Source organism: Eubalaena glacialis, chromosome 5, assembly GCF_028564815.1.
Source record: "Eubalaena glacialis isolate mEubGla1 chromosome 5, mEubGla1.1.hap2.+ XY, whole genome shotgun sequence".
NCBI classification, from domain to species: domain Eukaryota; kingdom Metazoa; phylum Chordata; class Mammalia; order Artiodactyla; family Balaenidae; genus Eubalaena; species Eubalaena glacialis.
Window position 1 is genome coordinate 19,987,153 of NC_083720.1, and position 14,735 is coordinate 20,001,887.

The 14,735-nt window shown below is 39.2% G+C and overlaps 1 protein-coding gene across 5 annotated transcripts in view; it reads left to right on the forward strand.

Moving 5' to 3' along the window:
- TRPC3 (transient receptor potential cation channel subfamily C member 3) overlaps positions 1-14,735 on the forward strand; it is a 76,828-nt gene that overhangs the window by 40,911 nt on the left and 21,182 nt on the right. For 4 of the 5 annotated variants that reach the window (XM_061191113.1, XM_061191116.1, XM_061191118.1 and 1 more), the window contains 5 exons: positions 686-919; positions 3,001-3,265; positions 7,265-7,460; positions 8,768-8,977; positions 12,256-12,339. In XM_061191113.1, the coding sequence (XP_061047096.1) occupies positions 686-919; positions 3,001-3,265; positions 7,265-7,460; positions 8,768-8,977; positions 12,256-12,339 (989 nt within the window). The remainder of the gene's footprint in view (positions 1-685; positions 920-3,000; positions 3,266-7,264; positions 7,461-8,767; positions 8,978-12,255; positions 12,340-14,735) is intronic. The other variant, XM_061191114.1, reaches the window with a different exon arrangement.

The following is a 14,735-nucleotide window of genomic DNA, read 5'->3' on the forward strand; positions in this document are numbered from 1 at the left end:
TCCCCTTACATAGTCAGGACAAGTTGTTAAACTGGCATATTTTGTCCTCTTCTCCCAGAACGACATTTTCTGCTTTCAGTTTCTTCATAATGTCCTAGGGCCTCCTGCTTAAGGGTTTCTTCTTTTTCCAATGACATTCCTCACCTTCTCAGCGTGAAGCTGAAATGAGGAGAGAGGGTAGGGGAATGAGGTAAGTGTTCCTGGATGACTGGAAGACTGTTCTTGTTAAAAGTGTAGATTATGGTTCTCAATTAGGGGCTTATTTCTCTAATAATCACCATGATTTGACAACCATTGTCATTTTATAAAGATGAATTTTCTCCTCTCCTCCAAGTGTTTCATGGGCCAAAATCATTTGATGTGAAGAGCCTTCCTTGCTTATTTCCTTCCCTCCCTCCTGCCCTGCCCCCATAAGAGTAGCACCATTTCTTGTGCCACATGTAGAATTATGTTTCACCAAAATCTAACTTGATGGAGTGAATCATTCCTTCAGTCGAAGCTTCTTCTTTCATTTAACTCTGCCCAGCACCTCCCTTCCCGAGCTGTCGTCCATCAGTGCTTTACGGCGCCTAGTGGCATGCTTTACACTGGGGCATTTTATAGGTGGGGACTGATGGTGGACGAAATAGTAGCTTCCCGATCCAAGCAGTAAACTCTTGTCTGTAATCTGTGCGTCTTGTGACAGGAATGATGTGGTCTGAGTGTAAGGAGCTCTGGCTGGAAGGACCCAGGGAATACATTTTGCAGTTGTGGAATGTCCTAGACTTCGGGATGCTCTCCATCTTCATTGCTGCTTTCACAGCCAGATTCCTGGCTTTCCTTCAGGCAACAAAAGCACAACAGTATGTGGACAGTTATGTCCAAGAGAGCGACCTCAGTGAAGTTACACTTCCACCAGAGATACAGTATTTTACTTATGGTAAGTTATCGGCTGCAGAATCCTCTTTTGTCTCAGGAAGGGTATTACAAGCACATTTTGGAAGGGAGTGCCAATAAAGAGTATGTTTAGTATGAGATGCGTGTTGAATGTGTGGAGGTGGTAGAAAGAACATGAGCTTTAGAGCTGTATAAAACTAGATTCATATCAAGGCACTGACTCTCCCTAGCTGTGTGACTTTGTTCAAATTAGTTTACTTCTCTGTGCCTCAGTTTTCACATCTATAAAAAGGAGATATTGCAAGGTGGGAGAAAATTACCTTTAAGCCTAACATCATGATTATGCTTTATATTCTTAGGACATGAAATTGTCTTTAAGTGGGGGGTGGAAATAGCTTGCTGAATTGTTTGATGTGGAAGATGAGTCCCTGAGAGCCTGGGTTAGAGGAGATAAAATAATAAAAGGTGCTAAACTGCTGTACAGGGAAGTGAACAAAAATTCAGCAGAGGCAGGAAATAGGAGCTAAAGTGACAGTGAGAATGTAAGCTTTGCAGAACCAGCAGGAATGCTGGGAAGGATGTTGTGCTCCTACGACGTGGGATGGAGAAGCCAGGCTTCTCTAGATCATAAGAGCAGGAGACCCCAGTGACATCAGATGTGCATGGATACCGATGCCTTCCTTGCCCACTGCAAACCGATATTAAGTAATGTTAGCTTCCCTTCCCTTAAGGCAAAATTGGGAAACCGCAATTAACAAATTTTCATATAGTTGCAAAATCTTAAACCTGGAAAAGATTTTAGCAATTATTGTCTAACCCTCATTTTACAGATAAGGAAACTCAGGCACAGAGTTTAAATGCATTCTGATTGTGAGGAATAACTCTTTATAAGTACATTGTGATACGTACCAGCAGCATGTTAACATTATTGAAGAAGGCTGAGTGCATGCTCTAAAATGAAGGTGTATGTTTTACACATTGTGAAATTTAAACACATTATCTCTTATTGTCAGCAAGCAAAGATTTTTATACACCAAGGAGGCCAGATCAAATGAGCAAGTGATTACCACTTATAATTAAGGAAATAGCTTAGATTGTATTTGTGTGTAACATATATCTTGACTATTTCAGTACCTTCTTATTTAAATTTACTTGTGTGTGTCTAATGACTATCATCTGGAGGAATGGAAATCTGTGAATTTAGGCTTCACTCCTTACTGTGATTTTGATCAAGTTTTTAACCTTTCTAAGTCTTGGTTTCTGCATCTTTGAGAAGAGAATAATAACCTCAGATCCATAGAGCCATTGAAAGCACAGTGTCTGGTAAAAATTAAACATTCAATAAATGTTCATTTTTGTTGTTGTTGGAAATGTCTGCAGTGTACCATCCTTCTGGGAGTGAGCCAGTTCTCACAGAATTAACCACATAGTGTTTCGCTGATCTTCCAGGGAAATGAGTATCCAATAGTCTGCTGTGAACTTACTAAAGTAACCTTGAAAGGGGTGTTGGGGGTCCTCATTTAGAATCTGTTGCCAAGATTTTTGCACCTCAGTAGCATTTTATACTTTCCAGGAACCAGCTGTGTTGCTCAGACATCACGTTGAGAGCACCATTGTGATTCAGTGACATTCTCACTTCTTATAATATGACATTTTACTTGCATAAACTGTTAGATGAACTAGTTTTCCCATGAAATAGGGAAAAGAAGATTTGTGCCAACTGAGCCTATAGGATGATAAAATAGCCGGTCAATAAATCTGGTAACTGAGGGGACAAATCAGTCAGGTCAGTTGTTTTGTCATCCTGGACACAGTCTGTATCTAATGAAGCATTTTCACCTCTTTTTTCATCCCTTGTACTTTATTCTGTTTCTGCTCAATGTGAAGTCAGCTTTGTATCTTTATAATCGCGTTTCCTCCATTAAAAGAAACCATATGAATGTAGAATTCATATGTTTCTGGTTTAACATGAAAAATAGTGCCTGGACAGTTCGTTAAATGTAGAGTAGTTTCAATTGAGATAATAACCACCTACCTACAAGGTAGTTCCTATTTAAGGTATTCCACATAGTTAGCAATGAATAGAAAGTTCCATCTTTAATCGCTCTCTCTCTTTTCTTGTAGCCAGAGATAAATGGCTCCCTTCGGACCCTCAGATCATATCGGAAGGTCTCTATGCCATAGCTGTCGTGCTCAGCTTTTCTCGGATCGCCTACATCCTCCCTGCGAATGAGAGCTTCGGCCCCTTACAGATCTCTCTTGGAAGGACTGTGAAGGACATATTTAAGTTCATGGTCCTCTTTATTATGGTGTTTCTTGCTTTTATGATTGGCATGTTCATACTTTATTCTTACTACCTTGGGGCTAAAGTAAATGCTGCTTTTACCACGTAAGTAAAACATTTTACAAAAAAAGGTAGGATGAAGGGAAATTCTGACAAGTCTAGATGAAGCAAAAACATTTTTTTCAATGATTGTAATAAAGATGTTTTTAAGAGCAGGAAAAAAATCCATTAAACATAGTTAGTGCCTCAAATAACAAATGTTAGCGAGTATGTGGAGAAAAAGGAGCCCTCGTACACTGTTGGTGGGAATGGAAATTGGTGCTGCCACTGTGGAAAACGGTATGGAAGTTTCTCAAAAAACTAAAAATAGAACTATCATATGATCCAGCAATGCCATTCCTGGGTATATATAAGAAAAAAAAAAAAACACTAATTCAAAACGAGGCATGCACCCCAATGTTCATAGCAGCGTTATTTACAATTGCCAGGATATGGAAACAAACTTAAGTGTTCATCAACAGAGGAATGGATAAAGAAGATGTGGATGGACTTGGAGTGAGCTAACTGAAATAAGTCAGACAGAGAAAGACAAACCGTGTGATATCACTTATATGTGGAATCTAAAAAAATACAACAAACTAGTGAATATAACAAAAAAGAAACAGACTCAGAGATGTAGAGAACAAACTAGTAGTTACCAGTGGGGGGTGTAATAATCGGGTGGGGGACTAGGAGACACACACTATTGGGTATAAGATAGGCTCAAGGATGTACTGTACAGCGCAGGGAATATAGCCAATATTTCATCATAACTGTAAGTGGAGTATAACCTTTAAAAATTGTGAATCACTGTGTTGTACACCTGAAACTTATGTAATATCGTACATCAGCTATACCGCAAAAAGAAAAAAAGGAAAGGGATGGGGAAAACCTAAGAAAACAAAAAACAAAAACAGTGCTTGTGTGAGATTACATTGCTCCAAAGGCTCATCTCTTTGAGTTTACTGAATGTTTGACCACAGAATAGATCAAAACTCAGTGAAATCCTAGATAAAACTAGCTATTTTAAGAGAATTGGGTAGCAAATTTTTAATACTGGATATCTCTTACATTATGTATGACATTAAATTTAGTTTCATCATTTTGTAGCCATTACTATTATTTCAAAAAGAAGCATTGGCTTTTTTTTTTTTTTTTTTGACTGCATTGGGGCTTCGTTGCTGCATGCGGGCTTTCTCTAGTTGCAGCGAGTGGGGACTACTCCTCGTTGTGGTGTGCGGGCTTCTCTTGTTGTGGAGCACAGGCTCTAGGTGCGTGGGCTTCAGTAGTTGCAGCACGCAGGCTCAGTAGTTGTGGCACAAGAGCCCGAGAGCACAGGGTCAGTAGTTGTGGCGTTCGGGCTTAGTTGCTCCGTGGCATGTGGGATTTTCCTGGGCCAGAGATCGAACCCATGTCCCCTGCATTGGCAGGTGAATTCTTAACCACTGCGCCACCAAGTAAGTCCCGGAGCATTGGCTTTTATGTTAATGTATCATTAATCAGTACAGGGAGTTGAAGAAGAAGAAATTATAGCTAGACGTTGTACCGTCCACTATACAGTAGTACCACTTCCTTCCTTCGATCACACTGGCGTCTGCACTGGAGGCTTACCTTCCGCATGAAGTCTTCCTTGAATAAGCTTTCTTAGTCATTGTCCCTTTAAGTCCCTCAGCGTGGAGGAGTCCACATTGTCAGATCCTCTGTCATCCATTGCTGTTTAGTGGTCAGGGAGGCGGGCCCTCCGTCTGTACTGTGGTCCTTCCAGGTGAGGAGATCAGAAGGTCCTCCGTGCCTCCCTTTGTACCCTCTGTGCCCTGTAATGCCACAGCTGAAAACAAACTAGACTTTCAGTAAGTTCCCTGTGGACTAAAGTAGAATATCAAGCCCTTCCAGGCATCTAAATTGTTTTGAAATGAATTTTTCCAAGTAGTTAATGTAGAGCAGATCGTAGGGGTGAAAGAGAACTGAAACTCACTTTATTGTAATGAAAAAAAAAAACTCTGTTTGAACCTGGGGGGAAGGACAGAGAGATCCTGCACACAGTAGTACCCCTTTGACCTCTATGAGAACTCATCTTATACACTACATTTCATCACTGCTTTGTGTGAGGACCTGACAACACGATATAGTGGAAAGACCATAGGCTGGAAAATCAGGCAGACCTGGCTGTGAATGCAACGTCTGCTCTTTTCTAGCTGTGGTCTTTGGTTAAGTATCCTAACATTTCTCAGTATTAGTTTCTTGTTTTTAAAATAAGTGTTATAGGGGCTTCCCTGGTGGTCCAGTGGTTAAGATTCCTCGCTTCCACTGCAGGGGGTGCGGGTTCAATCCCTGGTTGGGGAACTAAGATTCCCCCATGCCCTGCGGTGAGGCCAAAAAAAAAAAAAAGCACAATAAGGTTTGAATCAGGTCATTGTAAGGATATGGAAGTAATTTATATAAAGCCTCTTGCCCATAGTAGGAGCTCAGGAACTGCCAGTGTCCTCTCCTTTTCCCTCTCCCCCTCTCCCCACACATATGGATTCTCGGGAATCTATATTCCCAGCGTTAGAGGCGGGAAGGTTTGCAAAAGAGCAAGAGGAGGGAGTGGGGGCATTTTGTGATGCTGTTAAATTCACGGCAGGAACAAAGAGGCTAATAGTCTTTCCTATTCTTCCTTTAGCATCTATGCTATAACATCACATTATCAAATGTTTCATAATCGAGAGTAACTCTACAGGAACAGGAACCTTTCTATTCAACCCTCTATCCCCAGGGTCTAGCACAATTTCTATAACATAATAGGTGCTCCATCAATATTTGTTGAATGATTGAATTAAACTAGTACTAAAACCTACAAATCTATAAAATTGTTGCTTAGAATCTGTTGTAACAAACCAAAAAAAGTACTATTTCCATACATTTTTCTTTGAAAAAAAAAGGGCTTACTTTTGAACCCTCCTTTTTACTAGAATTCTACATGTGTAACTGTTTAGGGATTATTCTCATGGTTCACAGATCAGTGATTACCACTCGGTTGTATGACAAAACCAGCCAAATTCAGTTGGCATAGTTCATTTAAGGGATATAAGTAGGTAATTAGTCTGGTGAGGGCTTAAGTGCTAACTGCTGTGATGGAAGAATCAGGAGGTAGACTATATAAATTAAGGGAAAAGAATAGGAATCTTTAATTCTGTTGCCTTCTCTTCACTTCCACTTAAGTAAAACTTTTAGGTAGGTAATATATTCTTGTGGTGAAAAATACATGTAGAGCAGTATCTACAGTGAAGAGCCTGTCCCCTTCCTCAGCCTTGGACCCCAGTCTCTTAGTTCTCCTCAGGTACAGAGGCAATGGTTTCTTTTGGTTACTTTCAGAGATGTTTTTTGCATAAACAAGAATATAAGAATTTGTATACCCCTCTTTGTTATTAAAACAGTAGACTATTTCACACTTGCTACATCTCATTTTTTCTCTAATAATATATCTTGGATATCATTTTATATAAACACATGAAGGCAGATCTGTCTCATTTTTTTCCCAGTGGCTGCATAGCAATCCATTTATAGATGTACCAGAATTATTTACCCACTCCTCTATTGATGGATATTTTGGTAGTTTTCATTCTTCCCTGCTGCCATGCTGCAAGGAATAAGTTTGTACATACTTTTTTTTGAAGTGGGTATATAATTTTAATCCTAATCTTGTTCTACTCCAGAAAACCTGACTTAAATTCCTAAACCACCTACAAAATCAAACCCCAAACTTCCATCCTTCTAGGAAAAAGGAATGGGTATTGGGGCATGACTTCAGCTTTCCCCTGCCAAGCTCAGAAAATTTTCACTTGATGATAACTTAAAGAAAAACTAGGCATCGGCACCATTTAATCACCAGTTCCTAAAAACCTGAGAGAAAATTTTCTATTAAATATTATAACAAAATTTTTATGATCAGGGTATTATGATGATAGTTTAATACAATAGCATTTTACATCTGTGCAGTATTCAGACCTTAACTTGTTTTTACTTTTGACTTTTTCATACTGAAAACTATTTATTTATTGACTCTGTGCCTTATTCTTTCAACAGTGTAGAAGAAAGTTTCAAGACTTTGTTTTGGTCAATATTTGGGTTGTCTGAAGTGACTTCCGTTGTGCTCAAATATGATCACAAATTCATAGAGAATATTGGATACGTTCTTTATGGAATATACAATGTAACTATGGTGGTGGTTCTACTCAACATGCTCATTGCTATGATTAATAGCTCATATCAAGAGATTGAGGTAAATCCGCTTCCTACCCACTGTGTCTGTCCTTGCCATTTCGTTCTAACAGCACACTGCGTCTGCTTTTGTGCCCTGTGCTGGAGCGCCTGCTCTTGTCAACAAAGAGGCCTAGACCACAGCAGGGCCTTTCTCTGTGTTTTCCATCTGGATAGGTGGTAATACACCTTCTAGTATCTTCTAGGAGCACAGCAGGGGTCCTCATGCATTTACCATCACTCTGCCTTCTCTCAGGGTATATTGCTGAATTAGTGTCTAGAAGAAGTATTGGCCATAGGGAAATTATTCTCTCCTACGTTGGCCAGCCAACCATCTGAAAGATCCCAGTAGAGGAATTACTAGATGCCTGGTAAACTTTGATGATGTTCTTTATCTAGTCAGAATTTTTAGTATTCTAGAAATCACTTTATTTTTGTTTGGGATTGGGCTCGATTTGGTGCCTTTCTTCATCACTGGATATATATTCTCTTATGTACTCCAGTTTAGTATGCTGTATCTCTTTAGCGCTTTACTGTTTGTTAAGTCCATCGAGTCTCTGTGTTTTAGAAACACATTAAGATAGTGTTCTCAAAGCAGAAGTTAGGTCCTCCAGAGATGAAAACTGGTACTCTGAACACCTGCTTGGGTGTAGTAATGGCAGACTGGGCAGTGTGAAATGACTGAGCCAACTTCTTCGAATCATGGACTGGCTCCGTTTCTTCTCTCCATTCTTCCTACCAGATAGAATGTTTATGCTCACCACCAGGGGGCAGCACTGAGGATAAAAGGAGATTAAGACAGAAATAGGCCACTGAGGGCCTTATGTGACATTTGAGTACATATGACAGACACAGAACCTCCAAAGTGCAATTCATCTGAATGCTGCTGTCTTTTTCCTTTGCCCTTTATAATATGCTGTGTCTACAACCTGGCTTGGATGGGTGTAGATGAGGAGGGGAACGGAGAACTATTGTTGAATACGCAGAATTGGAGGGAGTGGGGAGGGAGGGAGGAATTAATCTTTTCATCCTTCCTCGACCCTGAATTTTTCTTGTGCTTATGCTTTGTTTTTTGGATAGGGGACAGGAAATTCTGGTTAAATTTCAGTGGGTACAGACAGAGGCATATGGAAGAGAAAAAATTTTCAAATATCATGAAAATGATATTACTTAGAATATTATATAGCCCAATAGAGATTATATGCAGATAAATGTATATATGCCACTTCTGTATTTCAAAAGCATAATGTATGTTCATTGTAAGATCAATTACTAGAATATTTAGTTTTTAAAATCAGTTGTTATATTTTTTCTATTTTTGTGACACAGGATGACAGTGACGTAGAATGGAAGTTTGCTCGCTCAAAACTTTGGTTATCGTATTTTGATGATGGAAAAACATTACCTCCACCCTTCAGTCTAGTTCCTAGTCCAAAGTCATTCATTTATTTCATCATGCGGATCATTAACTTTTCCAGATGCAGAAGGAGAAGGCTACAGAAGGATATAGAAATGGGAATGGGTAACTCAAAGTCCAGGGTAGGTATCAAAAGCTTACTGAGACCTGAAGATAAATGTTTTGTCTTTCTCCTTGTCTTTTGACGTTTGTTCAATAATTTTTATGTGTGAACTTAGAAGATGTTGAAAGTAACTGTCCATTCCATAGTCTTTCATAGACTAATACTTAATATCTTCATAATATATCAAGAAGTCACTTAGTCTATGCCTTGTTTTAGGTCAGAATTTCATGTAAACTACCAAATTAAAAACAAACAAACAAAAAACTTCTTTAACTTGTTAAAAGTAAACAGAAAAGTTATTGCTAGAAAACACTTTGTTTTTTTGTGTGTGTTCCATGCTTCTCAATTGTTATTCTGAAGTTAAATAGTTCTAACATCACATTTTTCTCTTGGTTGTATATATAGTTCACCACCAACATATTATTCTTATTTGTAGAAACCCTTTATTGGGCTAAATAATCTTTTTTCCTTTAATATCATAAACTTGATACAGGCTTAAGAGCACCCCCAAATATTAACCATAAATACTCCCTTTTATAAATAATCAAGAATGGTTTGTTCTTGAGTCATACTAATTGAGTCATACTTTGATTTTAACAAAGATGAGTTCCATGCTAGCACTTTAGTATCAGGAACTTAATTTGTAGAGGTGGAATTGGTATAGGAGACAGAAGGATATTGGCAGAACCTCAAATAATAGGGAGTGAAGCAGACAGGAGCAAAATTAAAATATAATTTTGCCTAAAAGTTGTGAAAATGGAGCCCACAAGATAGCAACGTTACCTCCGTAAAGTGCATATTTTTTCTGAGTTGATGCTGGGGAAAATGACAGGATTAGTGCAATTTAATTTCTCACTTTTTAAAAGAGATGTGCATTTCCAAGATTTGTAATACTCTACATCTTACTCTTTAAGAAGGTAGCCTTTTAAACCTTCTTTGTTTGACCTGAATATGGTCTCTTAAGGCTCTTAGGTTGCAAGACAGTGATTGGCTATGATTTCAAATAATATCTCACTGTATACAGTGAGAAGCAGCATAATGTAAGGAAGAGAGCCTTGGTATTAGACCTGGGTTTCAATTCTGGCTTAAGGCTTAGTAGAAAGTAACATGGATACATCACTTCATTACCCTAAGCCATAACTGTCTCACCTGAAAGAGAGAAAACTTCACAGGGTTATTGTGAGGACGATATGAGAGGCACAAAATTCCAGCCTCAACAAATATCGGTGCCCTTCCTCATTCACAGTTTACAAAGTGCTTTGCCGTACATTTGAACCTCATGCAACGCTGTGAGGTAGGTATTATTATTCCCATTTTATAGATAAGACCACTGAAGCCATTAAAACAACTCACCTATGCAAGGTCACAAGAGCTAGCCAGTGTGGGGTAGTCGTGGAATTGGCGTTTTCCGGCCTCAGAGGTCTAACTCTTTCTGCTGCACCTGGCTGCCTCCTGCACAGCAGCTGTGGCTCTGGCTTGGTTACTGCCCCACCTCCTCCCCACCGGCTGTGCCTTTAGCTGCAGCTTAGCTGGTGTCTTAAATGGGTTGGGTTCTAATTGCCATCCTGGGCAACTCCTGCTACTGCTGAGATGGACTTTGTTTGGAAGGCAATTTGTTTCTCTGGGGATTGATTATTATTCTCTGAGGCTTTATTATTTAAAAGGGAAGCTGTTCAAGCATGGGAACGCACAGCTCCAGCACTTCACACCCTCAAGTTTTCTTTCTGTAGGCAAATGGTTTCACTGACATTTGACTTCATTCCTGATACTGTCATAATGTAGAAGGGGAGAAATACTAACAGGTTAAGAAGAGCACATTCAAGTTGGCTGTGGCTACCTAGACCCCTGTTTTTAAAAAAAAAAACAAAACAAAACAGCTTGCTCACAGGGATGTGAGGGCGGCAGATGTGCTCTGTTTAGGGTGTCCTCTCCTGCCTGTATTGCAACAGCGGCAGGAAGAATAGCTTTCTTCAGAGACGTCGCTGGAAAGAGAAGAAGGTTGAGCACTGACCTTTCAGGAGCCATGCTGCCTGGCTTCCTAGTCGCCCCATATCTGGTTAAAAACTGCCATCTGGGGACTTCCCTGGTGGTCCAGTGGCTAGGGCTCCGCGCTCCGATTGCAGCGGGCACAGGTTTCATCCCTGGTCAGGGAACTAAGATCCCGCATGTGGCATGGTGCGGCCAGAAAAAAACCCTGCCGTTTTGATTTTATTTCTTAAATTGTTCATGGAGCTGTTTTTATCTCTTTAATCTTATTAATCTTTATAGATACTCTCTGTGTCCTGAATTTAGTACACATTTGGAGAAATTATGTTTCTGCTTTTCTTTTTTAGAGGACAGGAAGGAACCTCAAGAAATCAATCTAACGTTTACCTCTAACCTCAGTCAACAGTCAGAGACTGACCTCTAGTGGCAAATAGGAGAATTAACTTTGTTAGCTGAGGTTTTCTCCTGCCACACTCGAAAGAGGACAAAACCAGGAGGATCCTTACCTATAAGCGCCACTTCCTTCCCTTCTAGTATCCCACCCCTTCCTAAGTTATGATGGTGGGAAGACAGGTGGTGGAGTGAATACATTTTTTTGGATAAAGGGCCCTGCCTTTGAATCACACTGTATAGGTAGCAGCTTATCTGCAAATACGATGCAGGCCCTGTTCACATACGTGAAGGGTAGACAGTAACGACAGTCTTCTCTTGCTTTCTGTTCCTACCCACTCAAAAGTTAAACCTTAAAAAGAAAAAGAAAAGAAAGCCAAAATACTTTAGTCCAATTCTCTCCAAAGTGTTGAACCTGGCACAGGGTACTTCCAAGATACTTAGGAAGACGTTTCGTTTTGGCTCATGTTTTAGGATTACAAAATACCAAATGATACCCTATACCCTCTGAACTTGTAGTGTGTATCTGTTCAAGTGTAGGAGAGGAGCACAGGCTCAGGAGCAGATAGAGTTGCTTCTGTGCAATTTCTCCTTCTAGATGCCATGAAGACGTTTTGATAAAGTGTACAAGGACCCCAGGAAAAATTATGTTTAACACGAGCCAACTTTTAAAAATATTTTTTCAGTTAAACAGTTCTATTACAGTACATCTGTCCAACATTTTGATAAATGTGAGCATGTTGCTCACATTAATTTTTGCCTTTGGAAATATATGAAGTCATTCATAAAACTCAGCTTCCACAGAATGTCCCTCGGAAATGTTGACTCCAGAAATGTTATCAGGGAGAATAAAGTAGATTATATTTATGATTTCCAAATAAATGTATTCTAATTTACTAGGTTAATTGTATTTTTTCCTAGTTAAACCTCTTCACTCAGTCTAACTCAAGAGTTTTTGAATCACACAGTTTTAACAGCATTCTCAATCAGCCAACACGTTATCAGGTAAGCATTCATTAGACATATCTCTTTATCTGTATGTAGTTCCATATATGTCTCTGTGTTCATGTGTGTGTGTGTGCGTGTGTGTGTGTGTGAGAGAGAGAAAAGTGAGTAGAATTATTTCTTCAGTTCTTCAGATGTGCTATGAGGGTAGAACAGAACAGAGAAAATGGTATGTTAGAGGGCACTTTAGAAATCAGACTCCAAGTTCTTCCTCTTCTTCTCCTTCTTCTTCTTCTTGCTGTTGTTTTGCTTGTTTGTTTGTTTGATTGAGGAAGAAGAGTTCCTTTGTGACATTGAAAGCAAAGTGTTGCCACAATTTCCAAAGGTCACTTTCATACACCTTGAGCTGGAGAAAGCAGTGGGAGATGTGGTATATTAGGAAAATAATGTTCTCACAGTACAAAAAAACCTGGTACATTTCTCCAGATAATCTGTGTTTCAAATGGAATCTTAGGCTATACTGTTGCATCAGTACCACTTTAAAATATCTGTTGCGCTTTGATCTTGGATGTGACATTTCAACACTATTTTCCAACTCAGAGGAGGGTATAGTCCTTCCCATCTGGTTGATCACTTTGACTACCAAATCTTTAGATTTCTGTTGAGTACAAGATCACAAGAACGAGGATCAAAGAATTTATAATGAATGGTAATGTCAATTAATGGGTATGCTCCTGTTCATATGATTTTCTTGGAGGCAGCACATCCTGCAAAACTGCTTAGCACACTGACTGTCAAAGTCTTACTTTGTAATGGTTATGTTATATCCCATTATATGGTTGTATTTAATTTACCAGCCTTCTATTGATGGAAATAGAGGATATTGCCAATATTTAGCTATTACAAGCAATACAAGTAAGTAACCTTGTATGCATGATATTTGAAACGTGCAAGCCTATAGAATTGTCTGGTTAAAGTATATGTGCATTTTAATTTTTTAGCTATTATCAAACTGATTTTGATGGAGCTTGTACCAACTTATGTTTTTTTTTTAACACCTTTATTGGAGTATAACTGCTTTACAATGGTGTGTTAGTTTCTGCTGTATAACAAAGAAAATCAGCTATATGTATATATATATCCCCATATCCCCTCCCTCTTGCGTCTCCCTCCCACCCTCCCTATCCCACCCCTCTAGGTGGTCACAAAGCACTGAGCTGATCTCCCTGTGCTATGTGGCTGCTTCCCACTAGCTATCTATTTTACATTTGGTAGTGTATATATGTCAAGGCTACTCTCTCACTTCGTCCCATCTTACCCTTCCCCCTCCCCGTGTCCTCAAGTCCCTTCTCTACGTCTACGTCTTTATTCCTGTCCTGCCCCTAGAACCATTTTTTAGAACCATTTTTAGAACCTTTTTTTTTTTTAGATTCCATATATATGTGTTAGCATACGGTATTTGTTTTTCTCTTTCTGACTTACTTCACTCTGTATGACAGAATCTAGGTCCATCCACCTCACTACAAATAACTCATTTTCATTTCTTTTTATGGCTCAGTAATATTCCATTGTATATATGTGCCACACCTTCTTTATCCATTCATCTGTCGATGGACACTTAGGTTGCTTCCATGTCCTGGCTATTGTAAATAGAGTTGCAATGAACATTGTGGTACATGACTCTTTCTGAATTATGGTTTTCTCAGGGTATATGCCCAGTAGTGGGATTGCTGGGTCATATGGTAGTTCTACTTTTAGATTTTTAAGGAACCTCCATACTGTTCTCCATAGTAGCTGTATCAATTTACATTCCCACCAACAGTGCAAGAGGGTTCCCTTTTCTCCACACCCGCTCCAGCATTTATTGTTTGTAGATTTTTTGATGATGGCCATTCTGACTGGTGTGAGGTGATACATCATTGTAGTTTTGATTTGCATTTCTCTAATGATTAGTGATGTTGAGCATCCTTTCATGTGTTTGTTGGCAATCTGTATATCTTCTTTGGAGAAATGTCTATTTAGGTCTTCTGCCCATTTTTGGATTGGGTTGTTTGGTTTTTTTTGATATTGAGCTGCATGAGCTGCTTGTATATTTTGGAGGTTACTCCTTTGTCACTTGCTTCATTTGCAAATATTTTCTCCCATTCTGAGGGTTGTCTTTTCGTCTTGTTTATGGTTTCCTTTGCTGTGCAAAAGCTTTTAAGTTTCATTAGGTCCCATTTGTTTATTTTTGTTTTTATTTCCATTTCTCTAGGAGGTGGATCAAAAAGGATCTTGCTGTGATTTATGTCATAGAGTGTTCTGCCTATGTTTTCCTCTAAGAGTGATAGCCTCTTTAGGAGTCTCTATGTATAGTATCATGTCATCTGCAAACAGTGACAGCTTTACTTCTTCTTTTCTGATTTGGATTCCTTTCATTTCTTTTCCTCTCTGATTGCTGTGGCTAAAACTTCCAA